The 22833-nt window shown below is 48.2% G+C and overlaps 1 protein-coding gene across 4 annotated transcripts in view; it reads left to right on the forward strand.

Moving 5' to 3' along the window:
• Positions 1 to 22833, forward strand: part of nup155 (nucleoporin 155) — a 404177-nt gene that overhangs the window by 189627 nt on the left and 191717 nt on the right. For all 4 annotated transcript variants that reach the window (XM_072515568.1, XM_072515570.1, XM_072515569.1 and 1 more), the window contains exons 20-22: positions 1106 to 1172; positions 12543 to 12658; positions 13611 to 13708. In XM_072515568.1, coding sequence (XP_072371669.1) covers positions 1106 to 1172; positions 12543 to 12658; positions 13611 to 13708 — 281 coding nt within the window. The remainder of the gene's footprint in view (positions 1 to 1105; positions 1173 to 12542; positions 12659 to 13610; positions 13709 to 22833) is intronic.

Raw genomic sequence — 22833 nt, forward strand, 5'->3', positions numbered from 1 at the left:
GAAATGAAAATGAAAATCGTTTATTGTCACAAGTAGGCTTCAAATGAAGTGACTGTGAAAAGCCCCTAGTCACCACATTCCGGCGCCTGTTCGGGGAGGCTGTTACGGGAATTGAACCGTGCTGCTGGCCTGCCTTGGTCTGCTTCAAAAGCCAGCGATTTAGCTCTGTGCTAAACCAGCCCCTATCGCTGGACCCCTATCCAGCCCCTCCGCTCCAACCCCCCCCGCTCCAACCCCTCCCCCACCCCCACCCCCCACCACTACAGTATAAATCTGACTCTATTTCCAGTTCTTTCCAGATTTTACAAAGAGTCATCCAGACTCGAAACATTCGCTCCGTTCTCTCTCACAGACGCTGTCAGACCTGTTGAGATTGTCCAGCATTTTCTGCTTTTGTGTCCACAGAGAACAGGATGACCAGTGTTCAAGGAAAGAACCATGAGCGATACTGTGGCAGGCTAGAGGGTGTTACTGTCTATTAGCATACATGTTCCAGACATCACCATCCCTGGGTATGTCCAGTCCCACCAGCTGGACAGAGCTGGCAGTGCTGGCAGTGCAACCGAATACAGTCAGGGGGAAGTTGTCCTGGGAGTCCTCAACATCCACTTCGGACCCCATGAAGTCTCCTGCATCATGTCAAAAATAGGCTAGAAACCTTTCTGCTGATTACCTCATACTGCCCCCCACCATCAGCTGATGAGTCACTACCCATCCTATCCATGTCTTTATCAAGATGCTTTTTGAACGCCGTGAATGTATCTGCTTCCACAACCTTGTGAGAATATGCACAAGGCTTCTTCTATGCTGTAAGATTCTGCAAATTATCTTTGTGCACTAGTTCTGTAATAATAGAGCTCAGTAGCTGGTCGGCACGGTGACTATTTCCACTCCTGCCTGTGATCGCTCTTGTTGGACTGTGAACACCTGTTTCCTGAGCATTGATATGGGAATGTCCTGACTGCTGTGATGCTGGAGATGGGTAATACGGTATCAGAATTGTGTCTCTGATTCAGAGTGCTGGCACATTGCACATGGGCTATATTCCTGCCGTACTGGCAGAGGTTACAGTCACAAAAGTAAAGCAGGAGTATTTTTTTTGCAGGAATATCTGGGACAGTAGTATAGCAGTGGAACAGACAGTCCATCATTACAGGCAACAGGCAGTGCTGGTGAGTATTCAGATAAACTACATTATGAGAAGGGGCAAGCTCTGGTTTTTGAAGGGGGCTTGATTTCCAAGTTGTGCAGATTGTTTGGGAATCGCAGTACATTTAGGCATAGCTGCAGGTGAAAATAAAGAGAGAAGCTGTTCTAAGCTCCTGTCGAATGCACAATGTTGGACCGAGCCCCGCTGGGGAGGGCACAGTACTGTCCCAAACCCCTCAAAAAAACAAGGAACAAAGAAAAGTACAGCACAGGAACAGGCCCTTCGGCCCTCCAAGCCTGTGCCGACCATGCTGCCCGTCTAAACTACAATCTTCTACACTTCCTGGGACCGTATCCCTCTATTCCCATCCTATTCATGTATTTGTCAAGATGGCCCTTAAACGTCACTATCATCCCTGCTTCCACCACCTCCTCCTGTAGCGAGTTCCAGGCACCCACTACCCTCTGTGTAAAAAAACTTACCTCGTACATCTCCTCTAAATCTTGCCCCTCGCACTTTAAACCTATGCCCCCTAGCAATTGACTACCAGAAGGATGTGGAGGCTTTAGAGAGGGTGCAGAAGAGATTTAACAGAATGTTGCCTGGTATGGAGGGCATTAGCTATGAGGAGCGGTTGAATAAACTCGGTTTGTTCTCACTGGAACGACGGAGGTTGAGGGGCGACCTGATAGAGGTCTACAAAATTATGAGGGGCATAGACAGAGTGGATAGTCAGAGGCTTTTCCCCAGGGTAGAGGGGGTCAATTACTAGGGGGCATAGGTTTAAGGTGCGAGGGGCAAGGTTTAGAGTAGATGTACGAGGCAAGTTTTTTACGCAGAGGGTAGTGGGTGCCTGGAACTCGCTACCGGAGGAGGTAGTGGAAGCAGGGACGATAGGGACATTTAAGGGGCATCTTGACAAATACATGAATAGGATGGGAATAGAGGGATACGGACCCAGGAAGTGGAGAAGATTGTAGTTTAGTCGGGCAGCATGGTTGGCACGGGCTTGGAGGGCCGAAGGGCCTGTTCCTGTGCTGTACATTTCTTTGTTCTTTGTTATTTGTCCGTATTAAACTCCATCTGCCATCTCTCCGCCCAAGACCCAAACAATCTAAATCCTGCTGTATCGTCTGACAGTCCTCATCGCTATCCGTAATTCCACTAACCTTTGTGTCGTCTGCAAACTTACTTATCAGACCAGTTACATTTTCCTCCAAATCATTTATATATACTACAAAGAGCAAAGGTCCCAGCACTGATCCCTGTGGAACACCACTGGTCACAGCCCTCCAATCAGAAAAGCATCCTTCCATTGCTACTCTCTGCCTTCTATGACCGAGCCAGTTCTGTATCCACCTTGCCAGCTCACCCCTGATCCCGTGTGACTTCACCTTTTGTACTAGTCTACCATGAGGGACCTTGTTAAAGGCAAAGTCTCAGTCTGGGGAAATTACTGGATCGAGTCCCACTATCAGGTGTTGGTCTGAGACCCTCTGCCCAGTGACCATCCCCCTGCCCAGTGACCATCCCCCTGCCCAGTGACCATCCCCCTGCCCAGTGACCATCCCCCTGCCCAGTGACCATCCTCCTGCCGAGTGACCATCCCCCTGCCCAGTGACCATCCCCCTCTGCCCAGTGACCATCCCCTCTGCCCAGTGACCATCCCCTCTGCCCAGTGACCATCCCCTCTGCCCAGTGACCGTCCCCTCTGCCCAGTGACCGTACCCTCTGCCCAGTGACTGTCCCCTCTGCCCAGTGACCGTCCCCTCTGCCCAGTGACCGTCCCCTCTGCCCAGTGACCGTCCCCTCTGTCCACTGACCGTCCCCTCTGCCCACTGACCGTCCCCTCTGCCCAGTGACCGTTCCCTCTGCCCAGTGACCGTCCCCTCTGCCCACTGACCGTCCCCTCTGCCCACTGACCGTCCCCTCTGCCCACTGACTGTCCCCTCTGCCCACTGACCGTCCCCTCTGCCCACTGACCGTCCCCTCTGCCCACTGACCGTCCCCTCTGCCCACTGACCGTCCCCTCTGCCCACTGACCGTCCCCTCTGCCCACTGATCGTCCCCTCTGCCCACTGATCGTCCCCTCTGCCCACTGATCGTCCCCTCTGCCCACTGATCGTCCCCTCTGCCCACTGACCGTCCCCTCTGCCCACTGACCGTCCCCTCTGCCCACTGACCGTCCCCTCTGCCCACTGACCGTCCCGTCTGCCCACTGACCGTCCCCTCTGCCCACTGACCGTCCCCTCTGCCCACTGACTATCCCCCTGCCCAGTGACCGTCTCCTCTGCCCAGTGTACACCTTTACTCAAGAAAGAAGGTAAAAAGAAGGAAACTACTCGATAGGCCAGTTACTGTAACATCGGCCAGAGAGAAATTCCTGAAATCCATTAAAAAGCAGGTTATATCAGGGGATACGTCGAAAACCATGATGTGATTGGACAAGGATTTGTGTCATGGAACTCCTGTTTAACTAGCTTGTCAGAGCTCCTTGAGAAAGTATCAAGCATGGGGAGCTTGTAAATGTGGTGTACTTGGATTTCCAAACATACTTGGTAAGTGCCACAGCAAAGATAACAACACAAAATAAAAGCTCATGGTATAAAGAGTAACATGGCTAGCGGAATGGTTAGCTAACAGGAGGCCGGGATAAATGGGTCTTTTTTTGGGTTGGCAAGCTATTACGAGTGGAATGCTGATAAGTGAGCTTTGCCCATGACCAGTGGGAGAGAGAGCACACTTTGAGTGAGACGCAGGGAAGTGGCGTTTTTTGCTTTTTCTCCTTGCTTTGTAACTTTTCAAATCTTCAGGGAGGGGTCTTGCCCTGCCGAATCAGTTGGGGCTGCAAGGGAGAAAGCTGATGGCTAAGTAGTGGGTAAGGTTGGCAAGTCTTTACTACTTTTATCACATTGTTTGAATATACTTTTGTGGTTTATAATCTGTAAGTGCTATAAGTAATAGGAACGAGAACCACGAATGAAGGGCCACAGGAAATTGCATATAAACTGATTATCAGGCAGCTTCCAAAGGTTTGATTTAAAGGGGTAAGTCATCACAGGAGAGCTTGTACGCGTGGTTTGCTCATTTTGCTCCATGTGGGATGCCTGGGACCAGCAAATGTGCAGTAAGTGTCTCCAGCTACAGTTTCTGGATGCCCGGGCTTTGGAGCTGGCGCAGCGGCTGGAGACACTGGAGCATCTGTGAGGCGGACAGTATCATGGATAGCACATATAGAGAGGTGGTCACACTGCAGGCTCAAACTCTGCAGGCAGGAAGGGAATGGGTGACCACCAGCCAGAACAAGAGGGCTAGGCAGGTAGTGCAGGAATCTCCTGTGGCCATACCCCTGCAGAACAGATATACCGCTTTGGATACTGTTGAGGGGAATTACCTCTCAGGGGGAAACAGCAACAGCCAAACTTGTGGCATCACAGTTGGTTCTGCTGCAGAGGGCAGGAATAAAAAGTGTGGGAATTCAATAGTTATAGGGGATTCTATTGTAAGGGGAATAGGCAAACGTTTCTGTGACCGCAAATGAGACTCCAGGATGGTATGTTGCCTGCCTGGTGCCAGGGTCAAGGATGTCTCGGAGCAGTTGCAGGACATTCTGGAGGGGGAGGATGAACAGCCAGTGGTCGTGGTACACATCGGTACAAACGGCATAGATAAAAAAAATGGCTAAGATCCTCAAAGCAGAATATAGGGAGTTAGGAAGAAAGTTGACAAATCGGACCTCAAAGGTAGTGAGCTCAGGATTACTGCCAGTGCCACGTGCTAGTCAGAGTAGAAATAGCAGGATATATCGGATAAATTTGTGGTTCAAGGGATAGTGTAAGTGGGGGGGTTTCAGATTCCTGGGGCATTGGGACCGGTTCTGGGGGAGGTGGGACCTGTACAAACTGGATGGGCAGGACCGGGCTGATGTCCTTGGGAGAGTATTTGCTGGAGTGCTGGGGAGGGGATGGGAACCTATGCAGGAGTTACAGGAGGGGAGTAAAGGACAAAAACAAAAGGCGGAAAGTGGAATAATAAAAGTGATAGGCAGAGAAATGAAGAGACAGATCCAAACACGGCTGAAGTGAAAAACATTGGGAACGGGACAAGTAATGTTTAAAAGACAAGCTTATAGGCTTGGTTCCTTACCGTGCGGAGCATTTGCAATAAAACATAGAAGCGTACAGCACAGAACAGGCCCTTTGGCCCTCGATGTTGTGCCGAGCCTTGTCCGAAACCAAGATCAAGCTATTCCACTCCTTGTCATTCTGGTGTGCTCCATGTGCCTATCCAATAACCGCTTGAAAGTTCCTAAAGTGTCCGACTCCACTATCACAGCAGGCAGTTCATTCCACACCCTAACCACTCTGAGTAAAGAACCTACCTCGGACATCCCTCCTATATCTCCCACCCTGAACCTTATAGTTATGCCCCCTTGTAACAGCTACATCCACCCGAGGAAATAGTCTCTGAACGTCCACTCTATCTATCCCCCTCATTATCTTATAAACCTCTATTAAGTCGCCTCTCGCCACGCTAAATTGCCCCTTAATTGGGAAAAAATGAATTGGGTACTCTAAATTTAAAAAAAAAAAAGAAAACAGTGGCAGGATCGGACAGAATCAGCATGGATTTATGAAGGGGAAATCATGCTTGACAAATCTACTGGAATTCTTGAAGGATGTAACTAATAGAGTTTATGAGGGGGAGCCAGTGGATGTGGCGTATTTGGACTATCAGAAGGCTTTTGACAAAGTCCCGCATAAAAGATTGGCGATTAAAATTAAAGCGCATGGAATTCGCGGTTGTGTATTGAAATGGAGAGAAAACTGGTTGGCAGATTGGAAACAAAGAGTAGGAATTAAGTGGTCTTTTCCAAATTGGCAGCAGTGACTAGTGGGGTACCACAGGGATCGGTGCTGGGACCCCAGCTATTCACAATATATATTAATGATTTAGATGAGGGAACAAAATGTCATATCTCCAAATTTGTAGGTGACACAATGTTGACTGGGAGGGTGAGCTGTGAGGAGGATGCAGAGATCCTTCAGTGTAATTTGGACAAGTTGAGTGAGTGGACAAATGAATGGCAGATGCAGTATAATTTGGATAAGTGTGATGTTATTCACTTTGGTAGCAAAAACCAGAAGACAGACTATTACCTGAATGGCCATAAATTATGAGAGGGAAATGTGCAGCTGGACCTGGGTGTCCTTGTGCATCATTCGCTGAAGGTAAGCATGCAGGTGCAGCAGGCGGTAAAGAAGGCTAATGGTATGTTGGCCTTCATTGCGAGAGGTTTCGAGTATAGAAGCGAGGATGTGTTGCTGCAATTATACAGGGCCCTGGTGAGGCCACACTTGGAGTATTGTGTGCAATTTTGGTCTCCTCTGAGGAAGGGTGCTCTTGCTCTGGAGGGAGAGCAGCGAAGGTTTACCAGACTGATTCCAGGGATGGCGGGACTGTCATATGAGGGGAGTTTGAATCGGTTAAAATTGTATTAACTGGAATTCAAAAGTATGAGGGGGGAATCTCACAGAAACCTATAAAATTCTAACGATTGGACAGGGTAGGAGCAGGAAGGATAGAACATAGAACAATACAGCGCAGTACAGGCCCTTCGGCCCACGATGTTGCACCGAAACAAAAGCCATCTAACCTACACTATGCCATTATCATCCATATGTTTATCCAATAAACTTTTAAATGCCCTCAATGTTGGCGAGTTCACTACTGTAGCAGGTAGGGCATTCCACGGCCTCACTACTCTTTGCGTAAAGAACCTACCTCTGACCTCTGTCCTATATCTATTACCCCTCAGTTTAAAGTTATGTCCCCTCGTGCCAGCCATATCCATCCGCAGGAGAAGGCTCTCACTGTCCACCCTATCCAACCCCCTGATCATTTTGTATGCCTCTATTAAGTCTCCTCTTAACCTTCTTCTCTCCAACGAAAACAACCTCAAGTCCATCAGCCTTTCCTCATAAGATTTTCCCTCCATACCAGGCAACATCCTGGTAAATCTCCTCTGCACCCGCTCCAAAGCCTCCACGTCCTTCCTATAATGCGGTGACCAGAACTGTACGCAATACTCCAAATGCGGCCGTACCAGAGTTCTGTACAGCTGCAACATGACCTCCCGACTCCGGAACTCAATCCCTCTACCAATAAAGGCCAACACTCCATAGGCCTTCTTCACCACCCTATCAACCTGGGTGGCAACTTTCAGGGATCTATGTACATGGACACCTAGATCCCTCTGCTCATCCACACTTTCAAGAACTTTACCATTAGCCAAATATTCCGCATTCCTGTTATTCCTTCCAAAGTGAATCACCTCACACTTCTCTACATTAAACTCCATTTTCCACCTCTCAGCCCAGCTCTGCAGCTTATCTATATCCCTCTGTAACCTGCTACATCCTTCCACACTATCGACAACACCACCGACTTTAGTATCGTCTGCAAATTTACTCACCCACCCTTCTGCGCCTTCCTCTAGGTCATTGATAAAAATGACAAACAGCAACGGCCCCAGAACAGATCCTTGTGGTACTCCACTTGTGACTGTACTCCATTCTGAACATTTCCCATCAACCACCACCCTCTGTCTTCTTTCAGCTAGCCAATTTCTGATCCACATCTCTAAATCACCCTCAATCCCCAGCCTCCGTATTTTTTGCAATAGCCTACCGTGGGGAACCTTATCAAACGCTTTGCTGAAATCCATATACACCACATCAACTGCTCTACCCTCGTCAACCTGTTCAGTCACCTTCTCAAAGAACTCAATAAGGTTTGTGAGGCATGACCTACCCTTCACAAAGCCATGCTGACTATCCCTGATCATATTATTCCTATCTAGATGATTATAAATCTTGTCTCTTATAATCCCCTCCAAGACTTTACCCACTACAGACGTGAGGCTCACCGGTCTATAGTTGCCGGGGTTGTCTCTGCTCCCCTTTTTGAACAAAGGGACCACATTTGCTATCCTCCAGTCCTCTGGCACTATTCCTGTATCCAATGATGACATAAAAATCAAAGCCAAAGGTCCAGCAATCTCTTCCCTGGCCTCCCAGAGAATCCTAGGATAAATCCCATCAGGTCCCGGGGACTTATCTATTTTCAGCCTGTCCAGAATTGCCAACACCTCTTCCCTACGTACCTCAATGCCATCTATTCTATTAGCCTGGGGCTCAGCATTCTCCTCCACAACATTATCTTTTTCCTGAGTGAATACTGACGAAAAATATTCATTTAGTATCTCGCCTATCTCTTCAGACTCCACACACAATTTCCTATCCCTGTCCTTGACTGGTCCTACTCTTTCCCTAGTCATTCGCTTATTCCTGACATACCTATAGAAAGCTTTTGGGTTTTCCTTGATCCTTCCTGCCAAATACTTCTCATGTCCCCTCCTTGCTCGTCTTAGCTCTCTCTTTAGATCCTTCCTCGCTACCTTGTAACTATCCATCGCCCCAACCGAAACTTCACACCTCATCTTCACATAGGCCTCCTTCTTCCTCTTAACAAGAGATTCCACTTCCTTGGTAAACCACGGTTCCCTCGCTCGACGCCTTCCTCCCTGTCTGACCGGTACATACTTATCAAGAACACGCAGTAGCTGATCCTTGAACAAGTCCCACTTATCCAGTGTGCCCAACACTTGCAGCCTACTTCTCCACCTTATATCCCCCCCAAGTCACGTCTAATGGCATCATAATTGCCCTTCCCCCAGCTATAACTCTTGCCCTGCGGTGTATACTTATCCCTTTCCATCATTAACGTAAACGTCACCGAATTGTGGTCACTGTCCCCAAAGTGCTCTCCTACCTCCAAATTCAACACCTGGCCTGGTTCATTACCCAAAACCAAATCCAACTTGGCCTCGCCTCTTGTTGGCCTGTCAACATATTGTTTCAGGAAACCCTCCTGCACACACTGTACAAAAAACGACCCATCTATTGTACTCAAACTATATCTTTTCCAGTCAATATTTGGAAAGTTAAAGTCTCCCATAATAACTACCCTGTTACTTTCGCTCTTATCCAGAATCATCTTCGCCATCCTTTCCTCTACATCCCTAGAACTATTAGGAGGCCTATAAAAAACTCCCAACAGGGTGACCTATCCTTTCCTGTTTCCAACTTCAGCCCATACTGCCTCGGAAGATGAGTCCCCATCTAGCATCCTCTCCGCCACCGTAATACTGCTCTTGACTAGCAGCACCACACCTCCCCCTCTTTTGCCTCCTTCTCTGAGCTTACTAAAACACCTAAACCCCGGAACCTGCAACATCCATTCCTGTCCCTGCTCTATCCATGTCTCCGAAATGGCCACAACATCGAAGTCCCAGGTACCAACCCATGCTGCCAGTTCCCCTACCTTGTTTCGTATACTCCTGGCATTGAAGTAGACACACTTCAAACCACCTACCTGAACACTGGCCCCCTCCTGCGACGTCAAATCTGTGCTCCTGACCTCTATACTCTCATTCTCCCTTACCCTAAAACTACAATCCAGGTTCCCATGCCCCTGCTGCATTAGTTTAAACCCCCCCAAAGAGCACTAACAAATCTCCCCCCCAGGATATTTGTGCCCCTCAGGTTCAGATGTAGACCATCCTGTCTGTAGAGGTCCCACCTTCCCCAGAAAGAGCCCCAGTTATCCAGAAATCTGAATCCCTCCCGCCTGCACCATCCCTGTAGCCACGTGTTTAAATGCTCTCTCTCCCTATTCCTCATCTCACTATCACGTGGCACGGGCAACTACCCAGAGATAACAACTCTGTTTGTTCTAGTTCTGAGCTTCCATCCTAGCTCCCTGAAAGCCTGCCTGACATCCTTGTCCCCTTTCCTACCTATGTCATTAGTGCCAATGTGGACCACGACTTGGGGCTGCTCCCCCTCTCCCCTAAGGACCCGGAAAACACGATCCGAGACATCATGTACCCTTGCACCTGGGAGGCAACATACCAAACGTGAGTCTCTCACGCTCCCACAAAATCTCCTATCTGTGCCCCTGACTATAGAGTCCCCAATTACTAATGCTCTGCTCCTCTCCCCCTTCCCTTCTGAGCAACAGGGACAGACTCCGTGCCAGAGGCCCGTACCCCATGGCTTACCCCTGGTAAGTTGTCCCCCCCACAAGTATCCAAAGCGGTATACTTGTTTCTCAGGGGAACGACCGCAGGGGATCCCTGCACTGACTGCTTTTTCCCAGTCCCTCTTACAGTTACCCACCTATCTCCAATCTTTGGTGTAACTAATTCCCTGAAGCTGCTATCTATGACCCCTTCTGCCTCCCGAATGATCCGAAGTTCTTCCAACTCCAACTCCAGTTCCCTAACTCGGTCTTGGAGGAGCTGGAGATGGCAGCACTTCCTGCAGGTAAAATCAGCAGGGACACTAACTGCATCCCTCACCTCAAACATCCTGCAGGAGGAACATTGCACTCCCTTCCCTGCCATTCCTCTAACTTTCTACCAAGATCTGGCTAACAACTAAATTAAATTTTTTATAAAAAAATAATAATAATATAATAAAATATGGTACTTACCTCAGACCAATGGGTTTTATTATTAGGTTAGAGGAGGAGGGCGGGTGGGAGACACTACACGTGTAGTGTCTCGGGTTTCCTCTCCACCAGAATTTATTGGTGAGGGTCTTCCCAGACGTCCGCGGGTCGACTTCCTGTTCCCGCCTAAAACACTAATTAAAAAAAAAAAAAATTCTCAGCTCCTGCTGAAATTGACTAACCAGCCAGCTCCACTCCCGCCAAAATCGACTGGCCTGCCCCGGCAAAGACAAGTGCTTTTAAAGGACAGACCTACCTCCCAGCAACCACTTCCGCACTGCTCCCGCTGAAACTGACTCACCAGCTGTTCTCACGCCAAAATCGACTGGCCTGCCCCTGCAAAGACAAGTGCTTTTAAAGGACAGACTTACCACCCAGCAACCACTTCCGCACTGCTCCCGCTGAAACTGACTCACCAGCTGTTCTCCCGCCGAAATCGACTGGCCTGCCCCTGCAAAGACAAGTGCTTTTAAAGGACAGACTTACCTCCCAGCAACCACTTCCGCACTGCTCCCGCTGAAACTGACTCACCAGCTGTTCTCACGCCGAAATCGACTGGCCTGCCCCTGCAAAGACAAGTGCTTTTAAAGGACAGACTTACCTCCCAGCAACCACTTCCGCACTGCTCCCGCTGAAACTGACTCACCAGCTGTTCTCACGCCGAAATCGACTGGCCTGCCCCTGCAAAGACAAGTGCTTTTAAAGGACAGACTTACCTCCCAGCAACCACTTCCGCATTGCTCCCGCTGAAACTGACTCACCAGCTGTTCTCACGCCGAAATTGCCTGGCCTGCCCCTGCAAAGACAAGTGCTTTTAAAGGACAGACTTACCTCCCAGCAACCACTTCCGCATTGCTCCCGCTGAAACTGACTCACCAGCTGTTCTCACGCCGAAATCGACTGATGTTGAGTATGTTCTCAATTGTGGGTCACAGTCTGAGGATGTGGGGTAGCCCATTTCGGACAGAGCTGAGGAGAAATTTCTTCACCCAGAGAGTGGTGAGCCTGTGGAATTCATTATCACAGGAAGTAGTTGAGGCCAAAACATTATAGAACATAGAACATTACCGCGCAGTACAGGCCCTTCAGCCCTCGATGTTGCGCCGACCTTTGAAACCACTGTGAAGCTCATCTACACTATTCCCTTATCGTCCATATGTCTATCCAATGACCATTTAAATGTCCTTAGTGTTGGCGAGTCCACTACTGTTGCAGGCAGGGCATTCCACACCCTTACTACTCTGAGTAAAGAACTTACCTCTGACATCTGTCCTATATCTATCTCCCCTCAATTTAAAGCTATGTCCCCTCGTGCTAGACATCACCATCCGAGGAAAAAGGCTCTCACTGTCCACCCTATCCAATCCTCTGATCATCTTGGAAATGAAATGAAAATCGCTTATTGTCACAAGTAGGCTTCAAATGAAGTTACTGTGAAAAGCCCCTAGTCGCCACATTCCGGCGCCTGTTCGGGGAGGCTGTTACGGGTATGCCTCAATTAAGTCACCTCTTAACCTTCTTCTCTCTAATGAAAACAGCCTCAAGTATATTTTCAAGAAGCAGTTAGATATATCACTTTGGATGAAGGGGAGTAAAGGATTTGAGGTAAAGCGGAATTAGACTGCTGAGTTGGAAGATCAGCAATGATAATGAATGGCGGAGCAGGCTGGACGGTGACTGGCCGACTCCTGCTGCTGTATTCTATGTTTCTATATCAGTGTTTCCTGGTGACCAGAGCTGTCACACTTTATAACCAAGATTGTGTATTCATTGATGTGGGTTTGTGAATTTGCTGATGTGTTGATTATCCCTGCAGTTTGAGAGCAGCGTTGCTGTGAAGGCTCTGGCCAACATTCTGCTTGAACTCAATGGATTGCGGGAATTCCTTGATAGAAACTCCCAATTTGGATCTGGAACTCTAGGAAATGCCAGGTAAGATTAACGGCACAGTGGATAGCACTGCTGCCTCACAGGGCCAGGGACCCGGGGTAGCACGGTGGCACAGTGGATAGCACTGCTGCCTCACAGCGCCAGGGACCCGGGGTAGCACGGTGGCACAGTGGTTAGCACTGCTGCCTCACAGCGCCAGGGACCCGGGTTGGCACAGTGGCACAGTGGTTAGCACTGCTGCCTCACAGCCCCAGGGACCGGGTTGGCACAGTGGCACAGTGATTAGCACTGCTGCCTCGCAGCGCCAGGGATCCGGGGTAGCACGGTGGCACAGTGGTTAGCACTGCTGCCTCACAGCGCCAGGGACCGGGTTGGCACAGTGGCACAGTGATTCCGGCCTCAGAACACTGTCTGCGGAGTTCGCACTTTCTCCGTGTGTGCGTGGGTTTCCTCCGGGTGCTCCGGTTTCCTCCCACAGTCCAAAGACGTGCAGGTTAGGTGGGGTTCCGTGGGGCAAGGGGATGGGTCTAGGAAAGGTGGTCTTTCAGAGGGTCGGTGCAGATTCGATGGGCCGCACGGCCTCCTTCTGCACTATATGAACAGGCGGCAGAGCCAATTTAACACTGACCATCTTCGTAGCTCACAGTCAGTGAGGGAGCACCCCCCACTGTCTGATAGGTGATGAACCTTCTGCACTGTCCAGTCAGCCAGAGACATCCTGCACAATCCATTCAGTGAGAGAGCTCCTGCACTGTCTGACCAGTGAGGGATCTCACGCACAGTCCATTCATTGATGGACCTCCCATGACTTCAGGTCAGTAAGTGATGTCCTGCACTGTCGGGTCAGCGAGGACCACCCACGTGCCGCGAGTCAGCGAGAGATACCCCCGTGCCGTCAGGTCAGCAAGCAGCGCCCCCCTGCCAAGGGTCAGCGAGAGATGCCCTGTACTGAATGAAACAGTTTTTTGATCTGCGTGATACTTTATTTTTCCAGTTTTAGTGCTTCCAATGTTCCGCAGAGGCTGCTGGGGTTCATACGTCCTGATGGAGGCTCACAGCAAGTTCAACAGGAGCTGCAACGGAAATACCACAGTAAGCAGCTTCCACACTCACCTCAACTAGAATCAGAGAATTGTTAGAGCGTAAAGGAAAGGCGTGTTGTGTTTGTGCTGCCTCTCTGAAGGACGATTTAGCTCAGTTGGCTAGACAGCTGGTTTGTGATGCAGAGCAAGGCCAGCAGCGCGGGTTCAATTAATGAAGGCTCCGCCTTCTCAACCTTGCCCCTCACCTGAGGTGTGGTGATCTTCAGGTTAAATCACCACCGGTCAGCTCTCCCCCTCAAAGGGTGACTTTACCTTTGCCTAGTGTTTTAAAAAATCCTGGTTGCAAGGCATCTAGGCGTTTTGGGAGCCAGAAGTGCAATTAAAGCACTGTAAAAGCTTGGGTTAATGGATTTTTGTTTGGATTAAGAGGGTTCCCGATGGAGTATTTAATTAGTGACATTAGGGTGAATCCTCCGCCTCCCCAGCTGTGTGTTCCTCGGCGGCGCATCGTCGCTGGCAACGGATTCTCCATTCCCACCACTGGCCAATGAGATTCCTCATTGTGGCCACCCCACCCTGCTGGAAAACCCGCAAGCGGGGCTGCGCTTATGGAGAATCCCAGTGGCGCCAGCACAGAATTCACCCCATTGCGTTTCAGCTTGGGAAGATGATGTCACCAATGGGAGGGGCTAGAGTACCAGGCATTTCAGCAGAGCAGCAGGGATTGGTCAGTTATTGGAAGTTCGAACAGGATTCGGGTCGATCTCTTCAAACCGTCTCAATGAGCATCTCTTAAACAAGTTGTCTGCATCTGCTAACTATTTAAAAGTGGACTGAGATATGCGAGGGGTCTGTGTAAATGGAAATAGAATTGTAATATTCAGCATTCTTTAAAGGGTAAAATAGTTTCTTGTGTAATGTTAAAGATATTTTAATACTGTGTTATAATAAAATGAGCTTTAATAAACCAGAGCTGTATTTCATTGTGAAATCGCTCCCGGAGCGAGGAATCTTCCTCACAGTCCGACAAAATTAAATACAATATTGGGCTTTCTTTCCAGTTTTCGAGACACTGTCTGGGTCTGGGATCGGAATTTCCTCAAATTTGTTTTGTGTTTGGACATCCACTGCTCTCTGGAGTGGACAATTCCACACATTCATGGCCCTTTGAGTGCAGTAATTCCTCCTCATTTTGTTTGAAATCAGCCACCTCTTAGCCGAAAACAATGGTCTCTTGTTTTAGATTGTCTAACAAGGGGAAACATCCACTCTCTGTCTACCCTGTCAATTTCTTTTAACACCTTACATACCTCAATCAGATCTTCATTCTTCTAAACTCCAGTGCCTATATGCCTGAACTGTTCAATCTCTCTCTGTAAGACAAGTCCTCCATCCCTGGAATCCATCCAGTGAACCTTTTTTGAACCGTCTCTAATGTATTTACATCCTTCCTCAAGGAACAAAACGGGTGTGCCGATTATTTTCTTGTACAATCCCCACATGCAGGAAGAGGCCATTCGACTCTGCACCGGCCCTTTGAAAGAGCACCCTACCCAGGCTCATACCCTATCCCTATTGCCGTAACCCCACATAACCTTTTGGACACTCGGGCAATTTATCGTGGCCAATCCACCTAAACCTGCACACCTTTGGCACCGGGAGGAAGCCCACGCAGACACGGGGAGAATGTGCAGACTCTGCACAGACAGTCACCTAGGTTGGAATCGAACCCGGGACCCTGGCGCCAGGAGGCAGCAATGCCAGTCGCCATGCCGCCTATTTTATATCATCTCTTCGTGATCTTCCCGCCAAAATGAATCACGTCAAACTTCTCTGCGTTAAATATTATCTGCCACTTAGAACATAGAACATAGAAAAATACAGCACAGAACAGGCCCTTCGGCCCACGATGTTATGCCGAACTTTTGTCCTAGATTAGGAACAAATTAATCTACACTATATCATTTTACCGTAATCCATGTACCTATCCAATAGCCGCTTGAAGGTCCCTAATGTTTCCGTTCTACTTCCACAGGAAGTGCATTCCATGCCCCCACTACTCTCTGGGTAAAGAACCTACCTCTGACATCCCTTTTGTCTACCCATTCCATCAACCTCCTAATTACAAAGAACAATACAGCGCAGAAACAGGCCCTTCGGCCCTCAAGCCTGTACTGGTCATGATGCCAACCTTGGTCTAAACCCTCAGCACATCCTCGTGCCGTATCCCTCTATACCCATCCTATCCTTGTGTTTGTCAAGATGCCTTTTGAACGCCGTTAATATATCTGCTCCACAACCTCCCCCGGCAACGCGTTCCAGGCACTCTCCACCCTCTGTGTACAAAACCAGCCTTGCACATCTCCTTTAAACTTTGCCCCACGGACCTTAAACCTATGCCCCCGATGACTGACCCTTCCACCCTGGGAAAGAGTGCCTGCCCATCCACTCTATCCATGCCCCTCATAATCTTGTAGATCTCTATCAGGTCACCCCTCAACCTCGTCTTTCTAATGAAAACAGTCCAAGTCTATTCAGCCTCTCCACATAGCTAACACCCTCCAGACCAGACAACAAAAAACAAAGAAAAGTACAGCACAGTAACAGGCCCTTCGGCCCTCCAAACCTGCGCCGACCAGGCTGCCCGTCTAAACTAAAATCTTCTACACTTCCTGGGTCCGTATCCCTCTATTCCCATCCTATTCATGTATTTGTCAAGGTGCCCCTTAAATGTCACTATCGTCCCTGCTTCCACCGCCTCCTCTGGCAGCGAGTTCCAGGCACCCACTACCCTCTGCGTAAAAAACTTGCCTCGTACATCTACTCTAAACCTTGCCCCTCGCACCTTAAACCTATGTCCCCTAGTAATTGACCCCTCTACACTGGGGAAACGCCTCTGACGATCCATTCTCTCGATGCCCCTCATAATTTTGTAGACCTCGATCAGGTCGTCCCTCAACCTCCTTCGTTCCAGTGAGAACTAACCAAGTTTATTCAACCACTCCTCATAGCTAATGCCCTCCATACCAGGCAACATTTTGGTAAATCTCTTCTGCACCCTCTCTAAAGCCTCCACATCCTCCTGGTAGTGTGGCAACCAGAATTGAACGCTTTACTCCAAGTTTGGCCTAACTAAGGTTCTATACAGCTGCAACATGATTTGCCAATTTTTATACTCAATGCCCCGGCCAATGAAGGCATACGGCATGCTTGCCTTCATTGGCCGGGGCATTGAGTATAAGAATTGGCAAGTCATGTTGCAGCTGTATAGAACCTTAGTTAGGCCACACTTGGAGTATAGTGTTCAATTCTGGTCGCCACACTACCAGAAGGATGTGGAGGCTTTAGAGAGGGTGCAGAAGAGATTTACCAGAATGTTGCCTGGTATGGAGGGCATAAGCTATGAGGAGCGATTGAATAAACTCGGTTTGTTCTCACTGGAACGAAGGAGGTTGAGGGGCGACCTGATAGAGGTATACAAAATTATGAGGGGCATAGACAGAGTGGATAGTCAGAGGCTTTTCCCCAGGGTAGAGGGGTCAATTACTAGGGGGCATAGGTTTAAGGTGAGAGGGGCAAGGTTTAAAGTAGATGTACGAGGCAAGTTTTTTACGCAGAGGGTAGTGGGTGCCTGGAACTCACTACCGGAGGAGGTAGTGGAAGCAGGGACGATAGGGACATTTAAGGGGCATCTTGACAAATATATGAATAGGATGGGAATAGAAGGATACGGACCCAGGAAGTGTAGAAGATTGTAGTTTAGTCGGGCAGTATGGTCGGCACGGGCTTGGAGGGCCGAAGGGCCAGTTCCTGTGCTGTACATTTCTTTTTTCTTTGTTCTTTATGCCGTATGCCTTCTTGACTACCTTCTCCACCTGTGTTGCCCCTTTCAGTGACCTGTGGACCTGTACACCATGATCATTCTTTCTGTCAATACGAAGTAGGTTTTTTACATTCCCTCCCTGTATTAGACCTTCCAAAATGCATTACCTTACATTTGTCCGGATTAAACTCCATCTACCATCTCGCCGCCCAAGCCTCCAAACAATCTAAATCCTACTGTATCCTCCGACAGTACTCATCGCTTTCCACAAATCCACCAGCCTTTGTGTCGTCAGCAAACTTACTAATCAGACCAGTTACATTTTCCTCTGCCCTGAGGGACCTTGTCAAAGGCCTTACTGAAGTCCAGATAGACAACATCCACTGCCCTACCTGCATCAATCATCTTTGTGACCTCCTCGAAAAACTCTTACCAAGTTAGTGACACACGACCTCCCCTTCACAAAACTGTGCTGCCTCTCACTAATACGTCCATTTGCTTCCAAATGGGAGCAGATCCTGTCTCGACATCACAGTAAAGCTGTGACCTGATTGGCTGGTTGGGAATCTGTTAAATTTGAAAAAAAAACAATATTCCAAAAAAATCTAATTGATTAACTGGATAGTGGAATAACTAAACCTGAGGGCAGAGATCGGTATTTAGCATTTAATTTTACAGTAAAAATCATCTAGCGTCAGGGCCATATAGTTAATTGTAACACAATCTAACAATAATTCAAGTGTTTATTTTAAATTAATTAGTGCTTAAATGTCACTCAGCGGGGTGCAGTGCTCCAGCGTTCCGGTCAACTACATCTACAGCAAGTGTAATCAATGGCAGCTCCTCACATACCGTGTGGTTCGGTTGGATTTAGATGTTTCAGGCGGGATAGAGGGGGATGTAAAAGGGGTGGAGGAGTTGCGCTACTGGTTAGGGAGAATATCACAGCTGTACTGCGGGAGGACACCTCAGAGGGCAGCGAGGCTATATGGGTAGAGATCAGGAATAAGAAGGGTGCAGTCACAATGCACAATGTTGGGGGTTTACTACAGGCCACCCAACAGCCAGTGGGAAATAGAGGAGCAGATAGGTAGACAGATTTTGGAAAGGAGTAAAAGCAACAGGATTGTTGTGGTTGGAGACTTTAACTTCCCCAATATTGACTGGGACTCACTTAGTGCTAGGGGCTTGGACGGGGCAGAGTTTGGAAGGAGCATCCATGAGGGCTTCTTAAAACAATATGTAGATAGTCCAATTAGGGAAGGGGCTATACTGGACCTGGTATTGGGGAATGAGTCCGACCAGGTGGTAAAAGTTTTGGTAGGGGAGCATTTCGCGAACAGTGACCACAATTCAGTAAGTTTTAAAGTGCTGGTGGACAAGGATAAGAGTGGTCCTTGGGTGAATGTGTTAAATTGGGGTAGGCTAATTATAACAATATTAGGCGGGAACTGAAGAACCTAGATTGGGGGCGGATGTTTGAGGGTAAATCAACATCTGACATGTGGGAGGCTTTCAAATGTCAGTTGAAAGGAATTCAGGACCGGCATGTTCCTGTGAGGAAGAAGGATAAATATGGCAAATTTCAGGAACCTTAGATAACGAGAGATATTGTAGGCGGCGTCAAAAAGAAAAAGGAGGCATTTAGAATCATAGAATCATAGAAGTTTACAGCATGGAAACAGGCCCTTCGGCCCAACCAGTCCATGCCGCCCAGTTTTTACCATTAAGCTAGTCCCAGTTGCCCGCACTTGGCCCATAATCCTCTATACCCATCTTACCCATGTAACTATCTAAATGCTTTTTAAAAGACACAATTGTACCCGCCTCTACTACTCCCTCTGGCAGCACATTCCAGACACTCACTACCCTCTGAGTGAAGAAATTGCCCCTCTGGGCCCTTCTGAATCTCTCCCCTCTCACCTTAAACCTATGCCCTCTAGTTTTAGACTCCCCTACCTTTGGGAAAAGATGTTGACTATCTACCTTATCTATGCCCCTCATTATTTTATAGACCTCTATAAGATCACCTCTATAAGACTACGCTCCAGGGAAAAAAGTCCCAGTCTATCCAGCCTCTCCTTATAACTCAAACCATCAAGTCCCGGTAACACCCTAGTAAATCTTTTCTGCACTCTTTCTAGTTTAATAATATCCTTTCTATAATAGGGTGACCAGAACTGCACACCGTATTCCAAGTGTGGCCGTACCAATGTCTTGTACAACTTCAACAAGACGTCCCAACTCCTATATTCAATGTTCTGACCAATGAAACCAAGCATGCCGAATGCCTTCTTCACCACCCTGTCCACCTGCGACTCCACCTTCAAGGAGCTATGAACCTGTACTCCTAGATGTCTTTGTTCTATAACTCTCCCCAACGCCATACCATTAACTGAGTAGGTCCTGGCCTGATTCGATCTGCCAAAATGCATCACCTCACATTTATCTAAATTAAACTCCATCTGCCATTCGTCGGCCCACTGGCCTAATTGATCAAGATCCCGTTGCAATCCTAGATAACCTTCTTCACTATCCACTGTGCCACCAATCTTGGTGTCATCTGCAAACGTACTAACCATGCCTCCTAAATTCTCATCCAAATCATTAATATAAATCACAAATAACAGTGGACCCAGCACCGATCCCTGAGGCATACCACTGGTCACAGGCCTCCAGTTTGAAAAACAACCCTCTACAACCACCTTCTCTCGTCCAGCCAATTTTGAATCCAATTGGCAACCTCACCCTGGATCCCGTGAGCTTTAACCTTCTGCATCAACCTACCATGCGGTACCTTGTCAAAGGCTTTGCTAAAGTCCATGTAGACAACGTCTACTGCACTGCCCTCATCTACCTTCTTGGTCACCCCCTCAAAAAACTCAATCAAATTTGTGAGACATGATTTTCCACGCACAAAGCCATGCTGACTGCCCCGAATCAGTCCTTGCCTCTCTAAATGCTTGTAGATCCTGTCTCTCAGAATACCTTCTAGCAACTTACCTACTACAGACGTTAGGCTCACCGGTCTGTAGTTCCCAGGCTTTTCCCTGCTGCCCTTCTTAAACAAGGGCACAACATTCGCTACTCTCCAATCTTCAGGCACCTCACCTGTGGCTGCCGATGATTCAAATATCTCTGTTAGGGGACCCGCAATTTCCTCCCTAGCCTCCCACAACATCCTGGGATACATTTCATCAGGTCCCGGGGATTTATCTACCTTGATGCGCTTTAAGACTTCCAGCACCTCCTCCTCTGTAATATGCACACTTCTCAAGACATCACTATTTATTTCCCTTAGTTTCCTAACATCCATGCCTTTCTCCACCGTGAATACCGATGAGAAATATTCATTCAGGATCTCACCCAACTCTTGTGGCTCTGCACATAGATGTCCTTGTTGATCCTTAAGAGGCCCTACTCTGTCCCTAGTTACTCCTTTTCCCTTTATGTATCTGTAGAAGCTCTTTGGATTCTCCTTTGCATTATTTGCCAAAGCAATTTCATGTCCCCTTTTTGCCCTCCTGATTTCCCTCTTAACTCTATTTCGACAATCTCTATACTCTTCAAGGGATCTACTTGATCCCAGTTGCTTATGTACGTCATATGCCTCCTTCTTCTTTTTGACCAGAGTCTCAATATCTCGAGTCATCCAGGGTTCCCTACTTCTACCAGCCTTGCCCTTCACTCTAAAGGGAATGTGCTTACCCTGCACCCTGGTTAACACATTTTTAAAAGCCTCCCATTTACCAGCCGTCCCTTTGCCTGCCAACAGTCTCCCCCAATCTACCTCTGCAAGTTCCTGTCTGATACCATCAAAATTGGCCTTGCCCCAATTAAGAATTTTAACTCTTGGGCCAGACCTAACATTCTCCATAGCTATCTTAAAACTAATGGAGTTATGGTCACTTGGCCCAAAGTGATCCCTCACTAACACTTCTGTCACTTGCCCTTCCTTATTTCCCAAGACGAGGTCAAGTTTTGCCCCCTCTCTAGTCGGTCCATCCACATACTGAATGAGAAATTCCTCCTGAATACACTCAACAAATTTCCCTCCATCCAAGCCCCTAATGCTATGGCTGTCCCAGTCAATGTTGGGAAAGTTAAAGTCCCCTACTATTACCACCCTATTTTTCTTGCAGCTATCTGTAATCTCCTGACATATTTGCTCCTCAATTTCCCGCTGACTATTTGGGGGCCTGTAGTACAGTCCTATCAAGGTGATCTCTCCCTTCTTATTTTTCAGTTCCACCCATATAGACTCAGTGGGCGAACCCTCGGATATATCCCCTCTAAGTACTGCTGTGATGTTCTCCCTAATCAAAAACGCCACTCCCCCTCCTCTCTTACCTCCTGTTCTATCCTTTCTATAGCATCTGTACCCCGGAACATTGAGCTGCCAGTCCTGCCCCTCCCTTAGCCATGTTTCAGTCATAGCTATAATATCCCAGTCCCATGTGCCCATCCATGCCCTGAGTTTATCCGCTTTGCCCGTCAGGCCCCTTGCATTGAAATAAATGCAGTTTAATGTAGACCTTCCTTGCTCTCTGCCCTGCTTTCTCTGGTCATGCTTTACACACTCTCCCTTCCTGCCTTTTGTTTCAATCCCCACTGACTTCCTACATCGGTTCCCATCCCCCTGCCACATTGGTTTAAACCCTCCCCAACTGCACTAGCAAACACACCCCCGAGAACATTAGTTCCGGTCCCACCGGATTTGTCAGGGCTAGAAGGCTGGGAACAGACTAAGCCTGTGTGGAATATAAGGAAAGTAGGAAGAAACGTAAGCAAGTAGCCAGGAGGGCTAAAAGGGTCACGAAAAGTCATTGGCAAATAAGGTTAAGGAAAATCCCAAGGCTTTTTACCTGTACATAAAAAGCACGAGGGTAGCCAGGGAAAGGGTTGGTCCACTGAAGGATAGGCAAGGGAATCTATGTGTGGAGCCAGAGGAAATGGGCGAGGTACTAAATGGATACTTTGCATCAGTATTCACCAAAGAGAAGAAATTAGTGGATTATGAGACTGGAGAAGGGGGTGTAGATAGCCTGGGTCACATTGAGATCCAAAAAGATGAGGTGTTGGGCATCTTGAAAAATAGCCTCAAAATAAGGGGTAGTAGATTTAGGACTGAGTTTAGGAGGAACTTCTTCACCCAAAGGGTTGTGAATCTATGGAATTCCTTGCCCAGTGAAGCAGTAGAGATTCCTTCATTAAATGTTTTTAAGATAAAGATAGATAGTTTTTTGAAGAATAAAGGGATTAAGGGTGATGGTATTCGGGCCGGAAAGTGGAGCTGAGTCCACAAAAGATCAGCCATGATCTCATTGAATGGTGGAGCAGGCTCGAGGGGC

Source organism: Scyliorhinus torazame, chromosome 9 (genome assembly GCF_047496885.1).
Source record: "Scyliorhinus torazame isolate Kashiwa2021f chromosome 9, sScyTor2.1, whole genome shotgun sequence".
NCBI lineage: Eukaryota > Metazoa > Chordata > Chondrichthyes > Carcharhiniformes > Scyliorhinidae > Scyliorhinus > Scyliorhinus torazame.